Below are 20,331 nucleotides of genomic sequence, written 5' to 3'. Positions count from 1 at the left end.
ATCTTGAAAAATATCTAGTAAAATATTCTTTACCTTCACTATTCTAAAACAAATCTTAGTAAATTCTATCCCTCTGTTTTCTCCACATGCGACAAGTGTAAACGCTGATTTATACTTTTGCCTGGTGCTGCATCGTGCACCTCACGAAACGGACGGTTTTAAAAATTGATGCGTTCGCCAATTAGATATTCTTTGACAGGGGGCAGTCAAAAGAAACTGACCGTAAAATCAGATGAATAAACAGAGAAGTAGAAAAACTCTGAAACTAGGTCATATCATTAAGATCGTTAAGATTTTTTTATAAATTATTTTAATGATTATAAGGATTTTTATAACCATTCTAGATTTTTTATTAATCTTTGATGCATAACTTGCTAAAAAATACAGATGTTTTTTTTAGATTCAGCCCACTCCACAATTCACACATTACTGTCTGGCTAGTTTCTGTCCTCTACCTATATGCTAAAAAGGCAATAATGGTCCAACATACCTACCATTATCACCAATAAAGCCTAGAAAGGCATCAGTATATTGTAAACCAATAAGTTCAAATATTCCTTTCCAGTTTGCAAAGAAATAATTTGTTCTTAATTATATTAATGATAATCCTTAATTATAGTTTTGTAACTATTAAATTGTTTTAAATTTAAAATTGTAATATATACATCAGTGTAAAACCTATAAATGGTGGAAAAACATATTCTGTAATTGTGTACCTGGATCTCCACTTTTGCCATGGCCTCTTTTGGCTTTAACAAATTTATCCCTCAGGTTTTTCCAAACATTTTAACAAAAACTTTCCTCCTTTCCCACTGCTGTTGCAATTTCTAGCCAAGTATTATTAGTCACCTGGTTATCATTAAAAAAAACCTCTTCAAAGTGATTCATATTCAACTCAAATGAAATGTGATGCCATGCAAACTGTTCGCTCTAGACTCTAGAACCTCCGCAAACTCAGCGATGACATCACATTCGCTGTGCGCACTCAATCGAACTAGTGAACGCTTAAAGCTGCTGAGGGTACCTTAGCACATCTTTTTTGGTCCTGTGTTCAAATTCAGAGTTTTTGTTTAGAAATATTTCAGTTCTTTGCTAAGGTTTACGATTGTGTTTAACTCCCTGACCCAATGATAACAATTTTTGGTTGGTCAGATTTTCTGGAGACTTTTAACCGAAATGCATAGTTACGTGTTCAGCATGGCATAATCATAGCAAGTTATCCTTTGTATCTGGAAGAAAAATGTTTGGGCTCTCTTTTCTGACTGGCTCCTTGGACTTACCTCCACTTTACATTTAGAAGATTATTTGATACCTCTGGGAACTCTGCAAAACTTGATAAAATGTGGGATCCAGTCTTTTTTTTCTAACACAACATAAAGACTAATAATGTTGTTTAATTTCTGAAGATTTGTAAGGTCTTCTCTTTACATTCATTGCTGGGTCATTTTGTAGGTCACATATGTCTTGTATGTCACCATTTTCCTTTGTTTCATACTTTATTTTACATTTTGCACAGATTATTGTTACATGATGGGTTTGTCTGTCTGTTCTTTGTTATTCTATGTGTGAAATCAGTTAGTAACTAAGTATTTATTTAGAACATTTCTAATAGTTACTAATTATTAGAAATTAGTTATTAAAAGTATTATGTTTAAAAATAAATCTTATTTTGCGTTAAACAGAACTTGGGGAAAACAACATAAAGGGGGGCTAATAGTTATGATTTTACTGTATTGTTAAAATATTTTATAATAGATAATAATGGACTGAAATCAGTAATTTTCTCTTCATAAACTTACTCCTACGATTTTTTTTCATTTACTAAATACATCTTATTAATTGTCTGAATACTGTGCATGTACTACAAGTAATACATGAAAATTGGCAAAGCTGTAGATGTTAATAGTCAGGCTGAAAAAGCTTTCATTTTACACTAAAATCACTGAGAAAAATTCAGTAGAAAGACTGGACAGGAACAAAAACTGGCTGACAAATCAAGACCTAACATATGGTCTGGACAGAGTGGTTTACCTGACCATGGTAAGTGCAATACAAATAGTTGGTGGCTGCAGGGTATTCAGCAGCAAGTGTATCGATCTGAAAAAGAGCACAAGATCCATTTATCATGTAGCAAAGGTCACTATGACTGCTGGATCTCAGGTCCAGTTTCCACCTGGTATAAACATGCATTTTCAGTTATCCAATCACAGGTTTTCAGCCAAGATACTTTACAATTTCTACTTTGTATTTACATAAGTTGACTAGTCTCTCATGATCACTTGCATTTAGGTTTTAATGACTTTGTATATTTCATTCTAACACTGTTATTTTATTCAAATTACAAAATACAAAAGAGGGTGACACGGTGGCTCAGTGGTTAGTACTGTCACCACACAGCAAGAAGGTCGCTGGTTCGAGTCCCGGCTGGGTAAGTTGGCATTTCTGTGTGGAGTTTGCATGTTCTCCCCGTGTTCATGTGAGTTTCCTCTGGGTGCTCCGGTTTCCCCCACAGTCCAAACACATGTGGTATAGGTGAATTGAATAAACTAAATTGGCCATAGTGTATGAGTGTGAATAAGTGTGTATGGATGTTTCCCAGAACTGGATTGCAGCTGGAAGGGCATCCTCAGTGTAAAAAATATCCTGGATAAATTGGCGGTTCATTCTGCTGTGGTGACCCCTGATGAATAAATGGACTAAGCTGAAGGAAAATAAATGAATGAATTACAAAAGAGTTCTGAGTATTGACCTCATGAACAGTATTTCAACATCCATTACTTATGCATGAATACCTTTGAACGTGCCTCTGTTGTCTAGCAACTTTCTGCAAACCTTTTACCCCAGACATGTCTTTTAATGCAACATTTTCACAATGATAATTGCAAGAGCTGTTCAAGATAATCCTGTATTGTTACATTCCAATGTTGACAATACAACTTTTTCCATTGGTAAATGCCTTAGCTGACAACTAAAATCAGAGGCATGTAAAAATGCTTATTTTTATGAACAAAAGCCACATTTTAAATAACTAACTCGTACAAAGTAATGTAACTAACTTGTAATTATTGTTAAACCTGCTCATGTGTGCACAGTTAGATTTTTCTAACCATGCATGCTATGTATGAGCAGCTTGCACATGCCCTTTGAATAATTTTTAACACTACTTAATTTGTGATTAAAAGTGAGAAGAGAATAAAGGACATCTGCTACTGTATTTTAAACAGATAAAAGACATTTGCATTGATAACTTTTGAGAAAGAACTATTGATGTTATCAAAAAAGACATGTCATTTATTCCATATTGTGACTTATGGCCAGTTTCCACTCAGTAGTACGGTATGATATGGTTCGGTACACTTTTATGGCCATTTCCACTGTCAAAGGGTACCTAGCACAACAAAAGGGTACCAAAAGGCGGAGCCAGACGTGCAGCTGAAAGCTACTGGTTTACAGAGATACGTCACTACCTTGTGCACGAGCAGGAGAATGAAATCAAAGAAAGCGCCATATTTAAATACACAGCCGAGACATTACACCGTAATGATATATACAAATAATAACGAGCCATGGTCGACCCGAGCTCAAACAAACCTTGTCGTCATCTTGATGAACAGTCAAAAAGCCAAGAAGAGCAGAATCAACCCTGTGCCCCATAGTTGTTTACAAGGCTGTCTAAAGCATGAGTGGTTTTGCTTTCTCACATATCACTCACCTAGCATCTATTTTTGAACTAACGAACTTCTTAAGCTGATGATAATAACGTACGTGTGATTATTGAAGTGCTTCTGACACCCTTTTAAAAACGGACAAACGCGAGAGTGAAGCTCGAAAAAACAAAGGAGCAAATGATTCTTTCAGCAGCCTGAAACATAAACAAACTGCCATGTTTAACTATTATCATCACCTTTTGAGCTATTATGAACTCAGAATGACAAATTTGCTTGTGCTGGTAAAGATTAAAGATGCAGATGAGAGGTTTGCACTGACTGTAGGCTATATGTTGTGTGTATTTGAAGCCAAATAAGGACTAAATGAATGTTGTGTGTAGTTTTTCTGTAATTGGTGACATATCAGACTGTAATGGTCAGTATGTGTTCATTTATGGTGCATTTATTTATTTAACTTATAAAATAGCAGACAGTCATTGCATATCATTGATCTGCAGTTATAATCAAATCATGTTCATAGAAAGGTTAGTAATGAACATTTATACACATGTATTTATGTGTATAAACATCTGTTTTGTGAGAAGAGCTTCTCATATGATATGGGAACGACTATACAGCTTTACTGTGAACTTTCCTCGAGTGAGAATGGCGTTGACTAAAACTTTCTGTTGTACACCACGCCAACCAAAATAGTACCATTGGTACATTTTTGGCAGCGGAAAGGCAAGCCTGATAAAGGTCACCCATACCGGACCACACTGTACCACTAAGTGGAAATGGGCAATTAGAAAGTACATTGTCGGCATTATTGCTGTAAAAGTCTACCTCCATCTAGCATTGTCCACTCGTGATAGGACAGACATAAAAATCCAGCATAATACCAGGTGTAAAGAGGGCCTCAGTCACAATGAGTACAAACCTGTTTGACCCAAGGTCGGATGTTCTGGTTTAGCCTCAGCACTCGAGCTTCTCCCTCTGAGATGTCCATAGCCTGGCCAACCTGACGGTCTGAGAAACCATCCATCTTGGCCTTCAGTAGTAGATCTCTTGGTACTGTGGCACTGAAGGAAAAAGCATTTAGAAACTCAACACAATGCACTGACCTGAAAAGTTACTAAGCAGAATCTTAACTACGTATTGTTGCTCTGAACTGCTTGGTTACAAACTGTAGAACTTTCTGATCTTGTTTTAAAATATTTTTTGTAAAGACATGCAAAATTATCAGAGGGAAAATGTTTTTGAGATAAATAGCAAACCATAGACCTTTGATCATCACAGAGTTCAAGCCTCAGTGTACATTGGAGGAAAGGGAATCTCCAAAATAAATCCTTGCTAAAAATGCTTAATACTTGTTTTCACATCAATATACAACATTTGAACTAAGATCAAAGGGAAACTGAATTAAAACTTGTTATTTTTTTTCTTCCTTGATATTGATGCTTTATTAGCCATGCATGGACATGAAGCAATTCAGGTGATCAAAACATCGGTTCAACTTTTTGATCTATGTTACTTTAAAAAATATATATTACTCTTTAATTTTTTATCAATGTATGCAAGAAGCCCTTAGTGCATTTATCACCATGGCAAATAGCATTAAAATCAGCAGGAGTGTGAGACAGTAGCAAAGGACAAACCGTGACAAGTACTCCACACCATCCCACACACCAAAAGTGACACTTTACTCCATATTGTGCTTAGAAAGGTCAGTACTCGACTGAAAGTAGCCAAGTAATTAAAGGGAGAGTTCACCCTAAAAAAGTTAAAGTGAATTATGAATTACAAATAATGTTCAGTTTCTTGCACAAACTATTTATTTCACTTCATAAGACCTTATTGTGTCATAAGGAGCCATAGGTTTGTTTGTTTGTGAATTTAAATGAATTTACTTATGTCACAATTCAGATTCTTCTGGAAATTGTGAGTTTGCTAACAGTTCTGACATTGTTTCTCACAATTCAGAGAAAAAAGGAACAATTGTGAAGTAAAAACTCTAAACAATTATATACTGTAAGCTTCCAATCATTTCTATCATACATCAATAAATTTCCAATTTTAAATAATACAACACAACAAATACTATCACACATTGTATAGCATATATAATTTCAGTAATTTAATGAAAGATTAGCTATTTTTGGCAGCTTTAATCGTAAAAAAAAATTACTTATTAAAAATTACTCATCAAAATACCCATAAAAATCACTTATTGACTGAGGAACTTTACTATCATAATAAGAATATATTTCTTAAAGGGGTGGTCCATTACAATATCATATTTTAAACTTTTGTAGATATGTAATGTAACTGTGTGATCATAACATCTCTGAATGTAATAATCTCAATTTTCAATGCAAAGGGAGACATTGGCTTTTATAGGGTTAGCTTAGCAAAGCCTACAATGAATGTTATAGCAGAGAAAGGTAAAATGTTGTCTAAACATTGCTATTTCCACAGAGCTTGTTCTGTTCTATGTAGGCTTCCAAAGGACACGACACAGAGAGAGAAGTGCTTACAGTTTAATTTTAATTTTGTCCCAGAGAATTATAAAAAATATATAGCTAGCATTTGACAAAGGAGAGCTTCCAGAATCTCTCCCAGTTCAGTGCTGGGTTCGGCTATAAACTTCTCAAAGGAGCAGCTTCAACAAGCAGAAGCTGTGGATTGTGAGCTACAACCTGTAAGTATTTTTATTTGTTAAAATTGATCTATTACATGCACAGTTTCTAGCATTAATGGTTTGTTGTAGCGAGGATGTAAACAACGGTATATGCTGTTTGGCACCGCTAACAATTTTGCTAAAAATTCATATTTATCCATCAAGCCTCTGTAAACACCCACAATCTTCAGCAGCGCTGCAGTGTCTCTCTATGCGGCCGATTTCCCTGTGTTCTACATCTCAAATAACAAACTCGCAAAATATATGTGAACTCTCATATTAATTACACATGCTTGTAACCCGAATATATGTAAAAGACACTTGTTAGATTTTATTTTAGAGAGCAGGCATGAGGTTCAGCTTTGTGCTCTTTATTTTCTGATTCAGGCACAAACTGATATGGCTAACAGCTACTGTTTACACAGCGCAAAAGTGCATGCTTGTAGGGGCTTGACGCCTTTCCAGGTGACGTGGAGCCAATCAGCGAATGACAGCACATTATGTCAGCTGACCAATCAGAGCCTTTCGGAGGAACTAGGAAATAGGTCATTTTTATGTTAACTGAGTAGCAGTATATAATCAAAGTAAGATATTTAAAAAATAACATGAGTTTCTAAATGAAGTATGAGCGCACATTGCTTTGCATCTTATAAACACAACCAGGCCTTAAAATAGACTGTGGACCACCCCTTTAAATGCAATGATTTTGCTGATCTATGTTAATAGCGCAGGCTGGGGATTTAAATTTCTACAAATTCCCATGATCAATCGCATGCACCACAAAACAATGCACATTCATGGCATACATACTTATTCAAACACCTAATCGGCTACACCGATTAAATGGATTTTCAACAATACATCTTTGATTAATCACTGGCATCTGTAATATCAATTATTTACCATGGTTTGATTTTTACCATTAAATGCTGGTTGTTTATACCAGTGTTTCCCAACCCTGTTCCTGAAGGCACACCAACAGTACACATTTTTAACCTTTCTCTAACCAAACACATCTAAATCAACTCACCAGATCATTAGTAGAGACTCCAAAACCTAAAGTTAATGGGACAGATAAGGGAGAAATATGTAGTGTTGGTGTGCCTTCAGGAACAGGTTTCGGAAACACTGGTTTGCACATATCGTTGACACACATCTGTCTTCAAACCTATGAAAAAGTGAATGCTATGTACCAGTTCCCCTTTTAAAAGAATAGTTCACCCTAAAATTAAAATGGACTCACAATTACCCACCCTCAAGAGGTTCTAAACTGTCATACATTTGTTTCTTTTGTTCGACAATGAAAAAAAAATACTTTGAAGAAAGCTGCATCCACTGACCATAGTACATAGGTTAGATTTCTTCAAAATATCTTATTTTGTGTTCAACACAAGACAGAAAGTCAAATGGGTTTAGAACAAGTAAAAGATAAGTAAACGAAGTCTGAACTTTCAGTTTAGGGTGACCTATTGCTTATACTCGAAATATGTCGGAATGTGACCATTACGCGCTCTCACCTTTTATACTGACCCAGACGCTGCTCCATCTCAGTAATGTGCTTGAGTTTGTGCAGAAACCACTTGTCTATGGCAGTCAGGTCATGGATCTGATCAACGGTCACGCCACTGTGCAGGGCCTTAAGAAACAAAACAATCCCCACAATGGCTAAAATCAGCGGACGCTACAATAAATGGCTCGAACATAAACAGGCTTTTCTAATAAATGACCGTGATCTACAAGAAATTGTTAGGTCATTGTTAAATGAGAAATAATGACTCCTGATTGTTGGCTGTTAGCCTGCGGTGTCCCTTGAATACAGAACAGAGCCCAGCGAGCTGTAACTCATTGTTGCTGTAGCGCCGTGGAGGGGGTCGAGGCCCCTGGCCAATCAGGACGCTGCACTTAATAGCCTGTCTGCTTAATAGGAGGCATAACCTGCTCTGAATACAATTATGTGCCTGGAGACTAACATGCAACTCCAGTCGTACAACAGCGAGACCAACCTTGAGAGTTATTCATGTCTCCTGTCTTTAAAGGATTTAGCCTATTATTCCTTAATAAATCTGCCAGCATCGGTGCGTTCATTTGACACCCGCATGACGCATTTTTTGACAAGGAGCAGGTTTTCTTCACTTGAGGCAGACCATTTCCAATCATTGTCAAGGAGATGTGGAAGGGTTTTGTGTTATCCTGAAGGGGTTTGTTTTGAGATAACGACCAGCTGACTATACATTACCATAATACTACACTCACAGTTACTAACAAAACAAATAAATAATTGATCTAAGCTGAAACAGGAGAAGCAGCAGAGGAATTAGAAACTAGAAAATTGGTTGGCAGCCACAATGGGTCAATTATTCACTTTATTGTAGAATTAATAAAACATAATGCAGCAACTGGCCAATCAAAATAAAGGCCAGTCAGAATCAATCTTTAAAGCTGTGGTTTAATTAATCGTATGCTACCACAGCATATCAATCTTATTTAGAAAATGTACAGTTTCTATTTCCTAGGGCAGGTTTTCTTGGCCTTCAGGAATCAATTCTGATCAGAATATTACACTAAATGTTTTAGGCCTTGCACAATTCATAATGTATCATTGTGTGTGTGGGGGGGGGGGGTTGTTTTGTTTTTTTGCATTCCAGGACCATTTGGACCTTGCTTTCCACAGGTTTGAAATATACTTGCGTGGTAGCTGGATTGAAACACACCTTTTACTCACAGCACATAAATGGTTAACTACATGCGACAAACAAAAAATTAATTATGTAATTTTTAACAATATTTTTTATTTATTATTTTATTTACTGTTATACACAGTTTTTTTTTCAGTGGTTAAAGATTTAGAAGAAAAAAATATAAAAAAAAAACACTCAGTCCATATTTCTTACTGTAATGCTATTCAGGAGCCATGTGTACCCATTGACAGGTAAAAACCCTCTGCTAATATTTTGTTCAGTATGGACAGAGCATTTTAGATGTATAAAATATGAAATATATAAACATCAAATTAATACAATATACAGCAAATGAGAAATAAATGACTTAAAAAGGAATAAAAACAGACAATATCTCTAAAAATTAGAATAATTTACAAGAATAAAAAGTGTCGATTATTTAAATAAGGCAAACGAGTTGATTAATGTTATGTATGTGTTGTTTGTGCACTGTTTGTGTTTCTCTCTCTCTCTCTCTCTCTCTCTCTCTCTCTCTCTCTCTTCAGGGTATATGCAGGAATCCTAAAGGTAATTTCAATACCTTTTTAAGACTTTTTAAAGACATCATCGCCACTTCAAGTTCTAATCAGTATCAAACGTTAATAAACAGTTGTTAATAAACAGTTGTAGTTAAATAAATCAATGAAGCACAACCACGCAACAGAACTCAGATAAGCTCGGAAGAAACAAAGCTTTAATAATATATTATGCGGTTGTTTTCAGCGACAGGATTCAGCCACTGTTTAAAATGTTCTTTCTCTAACCAGGAGTATGCAAACTTACATTTTCCCATTTTGCCGTCTGTTTCGCTCTATAGTTTCGCTACATGTGGAGAGCGTCACATCACATTCCTGTGTCTGTCGCAAATTACGTGACCAGTGTTGCCACCTCAGCAATTTTGTTGCTAGATTTAGAAACTTTTCATACTACCCTAACAACTTTTTTTTTTTCAAAAAGTACCTAGCAACAAATTTAACAATTTTTAACATTCATTTGGCTGCTTTTAGCAATTTTTAAAAAGTGACTTAAAAGAGCAGTGGCTGCAGGCTTCACTCAGTAGAGTAAATTGCTAGCTCAGATTGTTTTTCATAACTGTTAATTTACTGATATTTGTTATTTTACTGATATTTTGGTAATTTAGGTAGCAATAAATTACCAAATAATAAAATAAACCTTGCTTTCCATAGGTTTGAAATAGGTTTTTTTTTTTTTGCTACACTCATTTAGCGATGTCATGTTCCGGGAAAACTGAAATTGTGTGGTGGACATCGTATTTATTTACTTGTTTTCTTCTGGAAATTATTTATTTACAAAGTAAGCACTGGTCTAAATTAAATTTTAAAAAATTTATTACTGAAGCTAAGGTGGTGCAGTGGGTAAGCCTCGGCTGGGCCAGTTGGCATTTCTGTGTGAAGTTTGAATGTTCTCCCCATGTTTGTGTGGGATTTTCTGGGTGCTCCCGTTTCCCCCACAAGTCCAAAGACATGTGTTATAAGCTAAATTGTCCATAGTGTGTGTGTGTGTGTGTGTGTGCGTGTGTGTGTGTGTGTGTGCGTGTGTGTGTGTGTGTGTGAATGAGAGTGTAAGTGTGTTTCCCAGGGATGGGTTGCAGCTGGAAGGGCATTCGCTGCGTAAAACATATGCTGGATAAGTTGGCAGTTCATTCCGCTGCGGCGACCCCTGATTAATAAAAGGACTTAGCCGAAAAGAAAATGAATGAATGAATTACCGATGTTAAACTTCTGAAAAGTAAAATCAACATACCATCCAAACTGCACTTAAAGTGTTACGAATGATGTAAAAATTGCAGTCTCATTGATTCATAAATCATGAGCCTGAATTAAACATGACATTTATATTGAGTTGAGCACATTCGGAATCTATCATCTTGTCTGTACTGCACATCTGGGTCACATACCTGGGCGAGAGAGAAAATGCGAGTACTTGAAGGCATGGAAAGCTCTTGCTGCAGGTCCTGCTGCTCTGCCCAGGCTTTTTTCAGAGGCAGACGTGGTACAAAGCCGTCCACTGAGGGATGGCACATCCGCAAAGCCTTTTGGATGCTCTCCTCGAAGCTTCGCCCCACTGCCATGACCTGGAAAAAAGACAAGAATTATGGAATGTAGACAAAAGCTCTGCCATTACTGTAAATCAACAGCACTGAATTAAAGGGGTCTTGAACTGAGAAATCAAAATGCCCATGATCTTTTGACATATGAGAGTTCCCGGTGCTATAAAGAACATCCTGTATAGTTCAGTACTCAGAATTTCTCATTAGTCTAGAGAGAGCTTATATTGGAGCCAATCTGCCTAAATGACAGGTTGTGGAATGTGCCACTTTATTACATAAGAGTGTGTCTAAACTCCGCCTCCACAGAGAATCAATAGGTGCATTTGACTTCATCCAGCGCTGCGCAGACAGATCGAATCTGTCTTAAAATGGTGCATGCCGGTCATAAATTTTGTCCGGCTTGACACTGCGCAGATGGCACATGACTGTCACATGTGGCATCAAAGTACCGCGACAGCGCTCTGAGATCAGATAATTGATTCAGCCGGTGCAGCATCTGAAGAGTGACTGCAGGAGCTGTGATGACAACACCAATATTACATGATTAGCTGAGTTCACCACATGACAACAATCACGTGTGTTTCGCGTTCATTACTGTATAACTACCATCTCACAAAATTCAAAACAAACAATTAACTTTTTATATCATCTCCATCTTGTACACATCATGCTTATTAAAAGACTACAAATATTTTACTGCAGTATCATCTTTTAATTCATTTGTTTATAATGACTAGATTATTTGCATAGGTTTATTTTCAGCCTTTTTTATACAGACTACTGTATTCAGCTCCATGAACGATTTAAATTATATATTTTACTGAATAACCTAAATATTAACTCAAATAAGTATTACAGACTTAAAATAATCATCGATCTTGCCACCCTAAGGGTTTCTTAACAAATTAAGTTTAAAAACTATTTTATTAAATAATTATAAAATCATTTATATGATTATAAAATATTTAAATTCCTGTCTAGGCGTTTATGCACAAGTTTTAAAAGTGACATTGATGTATCTGCTCTTTCTGGGAAATTTCTACATAAAGTGTAGCTCACTTATTGTGGGAATGTCCTTTTGTTAAATCTTTTCAGATTAAAGTGCTTTTTTTTAAATTCTTTAATTATCCAAAATAATCTTAATCATTATTTAAGACTTAATCAAAACACATTGTTTTGGGTTTTACACTAATATCTATTAGAAAGTTTTATATTTATAAACGTGAATAAATTTAAACCCCTTTTTAGCATATTCAAACAAGAAGTATTAGCCTAAAGAGTGATGTTTAAACTTTTTATTCAATAGGCCTATTTTATAGGCTCCGTTTTCAACTCCGTCCCCGCCTGTGCTCGGCTAATCTTGTTGATCACGGGATTAATTTTATCTCATTTTATTTTATTTTTTAATTTAATTTTATTATTTTTTCAATAAAAAACTATTTGACTGGATTTTCAGAACAAAAAAAATGACTGATGCTGAGCCAAATCAATTTTGGATCCAACGGTAATGTTGTGCCAAAGAAGTGTAACTATTTTATATAATAACTGTTCACTAAAGCTAACAGATTTTAAATTTACTGAGCGTTTACCTTTAGTCATTTAGCAGATTAAAACTTAAAATTAAGAAACAATCAACTGTCGATTTATGCATTTCTAACCTAAACCACAGTAGAATTAGCATTATTAATGTTTAAATATGCAAAACTGTTATCCAAACATACCACTGGCTGTTTACTTCCTATAATCCACCATGCCTATTCAGTTTGTTCTTATGAGAGAAGCCAATTACTTTAAAATAGCCTATTACTTCTGTATTAGGTTTTGGATGCAATAAAATCTTGATAGGGTTATAAATGAAGCTCAGAGAACAGTTCAAAATAATATATATATTTTTAAAAGGCAGCCCGTGACCCCTTTAACCGTGACACAGACTTTCGTGAAATTAGCAAGGAAGAATCTAAATAATAATTTGGTACTGCATTGGTTTAATTAGAGCAATAAATCGTCAGTGTTTATACCTCTCCAACACTCTTCATGGCGCTGCCGATCTCTCGAGACATCCCGTGGAAGCGATCCAGATCCCAACGAGGAATTTTGGTGACAATGTAATCCAAACTGGGCTCAAAGCAGGCAGTGGTCTGCTCCGAAACAGCGTTCTTTATCTCTGGCAGAGGGATGCCCAGTGCTAGTTTAGCAGCGACAAATGCTAATGGGTAGCTAATGAGAAAGAGTCAGAAAGCAGCAATATTATAACAGATACCATTTTCCTCAGAAATCAAACTAAAGAGCAACTTAAAAAAAGGTCATAAGACTCAAAAATGACATCACAATTGTTTCTGTAAGAGGAAAAAAATCTGACTTAAGACTATAAATGTATATCTCATATATCTTATATGTTCTAAATGTGCATTATTTTAGCTAAATTTAAAATTAAATGGTTTAGTTTAATGCTGTTATTGATAATTCCATTAAAATATGCATAACTATATAATAATTTTAAAATAATTATATCATTTCAAATAATTAAAAAATATATAAAAATATAATAACATTATAATTAAACTGTAAAGTATCATGTCCAAAAAATATTGACATTGTTAATTACAATTCTGTTTATGACAATTCATTAAAAGAACAGAATCCATGATAGTGACAAATTGTGAAAATTTTAAAATATAATTTGTGAAATTTTAAAATGTAGTTTTCAGTAATTATTGCTCAGAGGTAAGCATCTCTCTCTTACTCTCTCTCTCTCTCTCTTACACTCTCAAAAATAAAGTTACAAAATCTGTCACTGGGGCGGTACCTTTTCAAAAGGTTAATTTTTGTTGCTAACAGGTCCTTAAAAGGTGCAAAAATAATACCTAAAAAGTACAAATGTGTACCACACAGTAACTTAAAGGCACAAAAAAAGGTTAACCTTAAAGGTACAAAGGTGTACCCTAAAGGTACTAATGTCTACCAGTATAGTACAAAAGTGTACCTTTTGAAAAGGTACCACCCCAGTGACAGATTTTGTACCTTTATTTCTAAAGAGTGTATATACACTATATATATATATATACATATATATATATATATATATATATATATATATATATATATATATATATATATATATATATATATATATATATATATATACTATATATATACTGTACACTATATATATACACTATATATATATATATACACTATATATATATATATACACTATATATATATATATATATATATATATATATATATATATATATATATATATATATATATATACACTATATATATATATATATATATATATATATATATATATATATATATATATATATATATATTCTAAATATACACTTAAATATATACATGATCAAACATAATTTAATTTTAATCTATTTGCATCCCTCTCAAAGAGAATCTAAGTAGAGCCATCATAGAGTTAATAGTTAAATTAATTTACTTTAATAAAATTACTTAAACGTTCTTCTTGCCAAAAGATCATTAAAGCTGACCACAACACAATTTAAACAGCAATTCTCTCCAAAAATCCCTCCATAAGGATTTTCTGAAAGAATTAATAATTGCCCCACAAGGTATTCAAACTATTTTTGCCTCTTAACAACTAATCTTTTTATAAGACAACAAAATCTGTTCTGTTGATTCCACACATTTTGTTCGTCTTCTTACGGAGTGTGTGGCATCGAAACTTTCAAAGGATATGGACTGATTTCACACTCAACAGACAGGGTGGTGGGTGGGTGTTTTTAGACTCTGGCTCTTGGCATACACAACTTTGGCTGCACTCACTTCTCAATATTTTGGTGACGAAAAACGCAAACCTGAAGATGGTGTGAAACTGACACCTTCGGCTGATCACCAGGAAACGTCTGTTTCGCAGGTAAATCTCAAAACAAGCCAAAGAAATATACACTCTCTGGCATGTGCTCAGCCGAGGATAAAAAAGAAGAAAGATTCAAAGATCATCTGGTTTGATGATGATGACGATTCTTTCTCCCTTTGATTTTGACAAACCCTTCCCTCAAGTTTATTATAGTTAACAAAAACGAATGAAAAAACGAAATCTAGAATTGAACAAATACACATTGTACACATTTGTACCCAATAATATGTTTTATTTCTGTATTAGTGATCATGATCGTGAACAAATTACTCTTTTTAACAGGATTTTCAAAGTGAACTGGTTGAACTAATTCACCAAAACTAACTGAATCATTTAAAATGATTTGCGTCTCCGTTAAGCATTTATCCACAAACAACTTACTTCTTAAATGTCTGATGGGCTTAAATGGGAGGATCTGGCGAAACGTAAGTTTATTTCACAACAAAAAGTAGTAATGGAATTTAAATAAGTGAATCATGCTTTAGTTTGCAAAACGTAATTGTAAGAAACTTTTCAGACCATGTTGATGTTTTAACTGAATGAAATTATGATTGCTGACTACATATTTTTAGTATGTTGAGTCCAAAAATTATCCTATCTTTAGTTTAGTTTTAGAAACTTGCACCTAACAAATATCATTATTTACAAAAAAAAACAACAAACAAAAAATTCAAACTAATACTAAAACTAAGCCATTTCAAAATATAAAAACTAGTAATTCTACCTATAAAAACAAATTAAAACTAACTGAATTTGAAAACAAAAAGTCAAAACGAAATAAGAACTAAAACAAATGAAAAATACAAAACTATTATAACCTTGCCCCTCCCCACTCCAAAAAAAAAAAAAAACCTTCAGATTTACTCAAATTACAGGGGAGGTCACCCCATTGAGGTCAGTATATATAAAAATCTTTTGGAAAAATCACATCGCAGACTCTTAAATCTGTAACATACAATCTTAAATGAATTCATATACAATGCAGTGAGTTCATTTCAGCTGAGATCCAAAAAATTCCATTATCTTATAAATATTTCTATCAGCTGATCCATCAGTGGATTGTTCTTACTGTATATATGTGCTTATAGACAGATCCACTAATAGATGTGGCTTTCAAATGTATCTGTGTAAGTGGTTTTCAAACACTCCTGTGTCTGTGTAAGTGGTTTGTGATGCTATAATCATAGTAGCCAATCACAAACATCTCTGTTGAGGTAGGGAACACAATGACCAATCAGCAGTGCTTAAAAATCCACTCAACAGCACTCAAAAGGAAAGCGGGAAATGCTGGTATCTCATATTTTTTACATTTCGACCATGTTGAAATGTATTCTTTTGTTAATGATATTTTATGTATGATACTTTGTTCGAAAATAAATAAATCAAATCAAATCAAAAAATCAAATGTTACCAAAATCAATACTTTTTGACAACTCTAACATCTTGCGAGTCAGAACATGAAGCACCATAAAAGTTACATTTAAATTTTTCCTTAAAACCTTTTTTTTTTTTACTATTTAGACATTTTAAAATCCAGTAAAAACCCTAACTACTTCGAAGTTGCAGAACTCACCCTGTGGCTTTGGACGCCAGCGCTGAGCTTCTGGAAAGGCGAGCATTGACCTCAATGATACAGTACTCCAGGGAGGACGGATGCAGAGCGTACTGGATATTACACTCTCCCACAATACCCAGATGACGCACCACCTTAATAGCGGTCTCTCTCAGCATGTGGTACTCCTCATTGGACAGAGTCTGACTCGGTGCAACCACAATGGAGTCACCTTTGGGATGAGTAGAAAGGGCTGTTAGCTGAAGCTCTTGAAGATTTACAATGCATGCCCTCATGTCATGTTACTAGTGTTTAAATTCACACAGTATGAATATGGATTTGTGTATACAAGGTCAAACTAGGATGATCAACACGGTGAAAGGAATTCCCGTTTAACATTAATACAAAAACGGAATATACATTTTTAAAGGTTTTTAAACAGGTAAATCCATTTGAAAAAACATTCTCAGAATATTATAATAAAATAGAATTTTATATAGAAATGTATTTACATTTATATTTGTTACATATGTAACAAAATATTTATGTCAATTTATAATAATATAAATAATAAAATTAATAAATAATTAATTGAAAGTACTTCTATTTCAATTGTATAATTTAGTAATTTAATATTCATCTTGATTATAATGGGAGTTAATTAAATAGGTACTTCCAATTTACAATCTAAATGAATAGATGTTCATTTAGTAATATTAAAATATTTTATTTTTAACATACTGTAACTTGTAAAACAAATAATTTTGAAATAATGCAACTATTCCAGACAAAACAATGACCTGACCTGTGTGAAAGTGGACACTACCTGACAAAAGTCTTGTCGCCTATCCAAGTTGTAGGAACAACAAATAAATAACTTGACTTCTAGTTAATCATTTGGTATCGGAAGTGGCTTATATGAAAGACAAAGGCCTCGAGATAATGCTTATTTTACTAAATTAAATATGATCATGCCTTGATTTTTAATTATTTAATTAGAACAGTAAGGTCTGACTTTGCTTAGACAAAAGTCTTGTCACAAAAATAATGTACATTATTAATAAAGTCATGTTACCATCCACTCTGCAGATCTCTCGCACGCCCCCATACTAAATGTAACACCAAACCATGATTGTTCCTTTACCAAACTTGACTGATTTCTTTTAGAATCTTCGGTCCATGCTGGTTCCAATAGGTGTTTTACAGTATTTGTGATGATTGGGATGCAGTTCAACAGATCAGCCACTTTTCCAAATGATCAACTATAAGTCAAGTAATTATTTGTTGCTCTTACAACTGGGAGCAACAACTTTTGTCAGGTAGTGTGTGTTCTCCATTTAAAAAGGTACCTGTGTGGATGCCCAGTGGGTCAAAGTTCTCCATATTGCAGACTGTGACACAGTTATCAGCAATATCTCTCACCACTTCATATTCTACTTCCTTCCAGCCCAGCAGAGATTTTTCCACCAGGATCTGGCTGCTCATAGCCAAGGCCTGCAAACAGAATGAACTTAGTCTACTTTTATCATGCCACACCATCTCAAAAGCGGCTACATCAATAGGAATTCAATTTACCTTGATCTTCTTGAGATAAAAGCATGTACTATTAACACAAACTAAAGCATTCAGATCTCAGTTTCATACCCAGTGATAAAAAGACATTTATTGAGACTCTTAATTAGCAAAGCTGTGAGTTTAATAATGGGAACTATATTGAACCTGACAAAAAAAGGTCAATAAAAATCATTTAATATATTTGAAAGAAAACAGTCAATTATCATAATCATTCAGATGAAAAGTAATGGAATAATTTCCTTAAACTCTGAATTTATTCATGTTTTAAACAATATTTTTAATCATTTATTAAAAAAATAATATGCAGAACAAACTAATGAATCTTCTGATGAAAGATTATGATCTGTCACGATCAAGGATGTCATGAGGATGTATGAACAATCCAGCAATATAATTTTATTTTTACATTGAGATTGGTAGCTCTATGAGTCAAATCTGTTGGCTTTACCAATCATTGTTGCATTATATACCAATGGTGACATTTAAAAATGGGAATGTGTCCCATTTTGAATGCATGTAACTTAAGAATCAAATCTCCCATCAAATTTTCAACAAACTATTATTTTACCATCCTAACTATTAAAATTATGCTTGCTTATTCTTCAGAGATTTGGGGATTTTAATGTAGCATGGTGTGAGGCCTCATTTACACTAATATGTTTTAGTTTGAAAATGATCCACATCCACACTGGCATTTCACCCAGCATTTCTGAACAACTCTCCGTCCACACTATACTGCTGAAAACGCACATCACGTGACCACACACACACTCTGGCATGCACTGCAGCAACGAGAGCTGTGTGAATGTGATAACCTGATGTGAATGAGGTTATAAAGTACACTGTTCCCTTTGAAGATTTACCCGACGTGTCCTCTGGAGTTTGTTTTCCATATCAAACTTGCGAAGTCTGAACTTACAAGCAAAGGATGCTACACTGAACTTTGTTTAGGCTACTTAATATTGAGGAAAAAGCCCCAATCAGACAGGTGAATGTCTGCAGCCCTGCCTCTGTTTTCAGATGTTTCCGTTTTTCCCCATCCACACTGACACAGAGCAGCAGCATTTTAAAATGAAAACGGCCTCTTCAGCGTTTCCAAAACACTCCGTTTTTGGGGCTCGAAAACTCCGACGTAGTGTGGACGGATGGCGTAACCATAGCAAAACTTATGCGTTTTAAAACTAAAACGTATTAGTGTAAATGGGGCCTAAGTATTACACAATAGTCAAAAACCAAATGTCATCTACAGCAGATATTCAATATCTAAATATCTAAAATATCTATAACTTTTGGATTATAATTCTTAATAAACCTTTGTAATCATAAGTAAACATTTGTCATATAAATTTTAATTTGTAAAACCCTATAGAAGGTTCTATCCCAGGGAAATGGAAACAAAATGCAACTGAAAGACTTCAAATTGTTAAATCAAGACCATTTCATTTGTTAAAAACCAATATGAGTCACTTTACATACAGGTACAGCTGATAAGCACTGTATTTCATGAGGAATGCCTGTACTTGTCTGGACTAGAAATGAAGCTTGATTCACTATGAAACAAAATGTCTTCAGAGTCACATGATCATTCTAATCCCATCATGTTGTGTGATGTTTTACAGTGCTTACCTTGTGAGCGGTGTCCTCTAGCTTCTTTCTATTAGCACACAGGCCTGAGCCAAGGCCACCCAGGGCATAAGCTGATCTCAGCATGACAGGATAGCCAATCTCATCTGCTGCCTTCAATGCATCTGCCACCTTCCAGACAAAAACAATCACCAGAACATCATAAACCAACAAATATCTATTCAAATATTGTCCAAAGATTAAATACACACTGAAAGGTTTCTCTGTTATTTTAAATGAAGTAACATTTAACATCTCAAAGTTTCACAAAGCATCTCTCTCACCGTTTTAACAGCGAAACTGGGTGCAATCTTTTCATTGATTTCCATTAGTTTATCTGAAAAGAGCTGCCGGTCCTCAGTGGCCATTATGGACTCCACAGGTGTGCCCAAAACCTTCACTCCATACTTCTCCAGGACGCCACTCTGAAAGAGCTCCACGCCTGACCCCCCCCACACACGCACAGCCACATAAAACATCATCAATCATTTTTTACAGCGTTGTCTCGTAGGGAAATCTGACATATGGTCATATATAAACATGTTCAGTTAAGTCAGAATTATTAGCC

The 20,331-nt window shown here is 34.5% G+C and overlaps 1 protein-coding gene across 1 annotated transcript in view; it reads right to left on the bottom strand.

The window, feature by feature from the left end:
* Window positions 1-20,331, bottom strand: part of cps1 (carbamoyl-phosphate synthase 1, mitochondrial) — an 89,128-nt gene that overhangs the window by 56,006 nt on the left and 12,791 nt on the right. Inside the window, exons 15-23 of the mRNA XM_056464817.1 lie at window positions 20,048-20,205; window positions 19,767-19,895; window positions 17,915-18,059; window positions 16,587-16,797; window positions 13,134-13,332; window positions 10,963-11,139; window positions 7,845-7,963; window positions 4,588-4,729; window positions 2,032-2,097 (exon numbers count right to left, since the gene is read on the bottom strand). Coding sequence (XP_056320792.1) covers window positions 2,032-2,097; window positions 4,588-4,729; window positions 7,845-7,963; window positions 10,963-11,139; window positions 13,134-13,332; window positions 16,587-16,797; window positions 17,915-18,059; window positions 19,767-19,895; window positions 20,048-20,205 — 1,346 coding nt within the window. The remainder of the gene's footprint in view (window positions 1-2,031; window positions 2,098-4,587; window positions 4,730-7,844; window positions 7,964-10,962; window positions 11,140-13,133; window positions 13,333-16,586; window positions 16,798-17,914; window positions 18,060-19,766; window positions 19,896-20,047; window positions 20,206-20,331) is intronic.

Source organism: Danio aesculapii, chromosome 9 (genome assembly GCF_903798145.1).
Source record: "Danio aesculapii chromosome 9, fDanAes4.1, whole genome shotgun sequence".
Classification (NCBI taxonomy): domain Eukaryota; kingdom Metazoa; phylum Chordata; class Actinopteri; order Cypriniformes; family Danionidae; genus Danio; species Danio aesculapii.
This window is presented reverse-complemented; position numbering and strand designations above follow the sequence as displayed.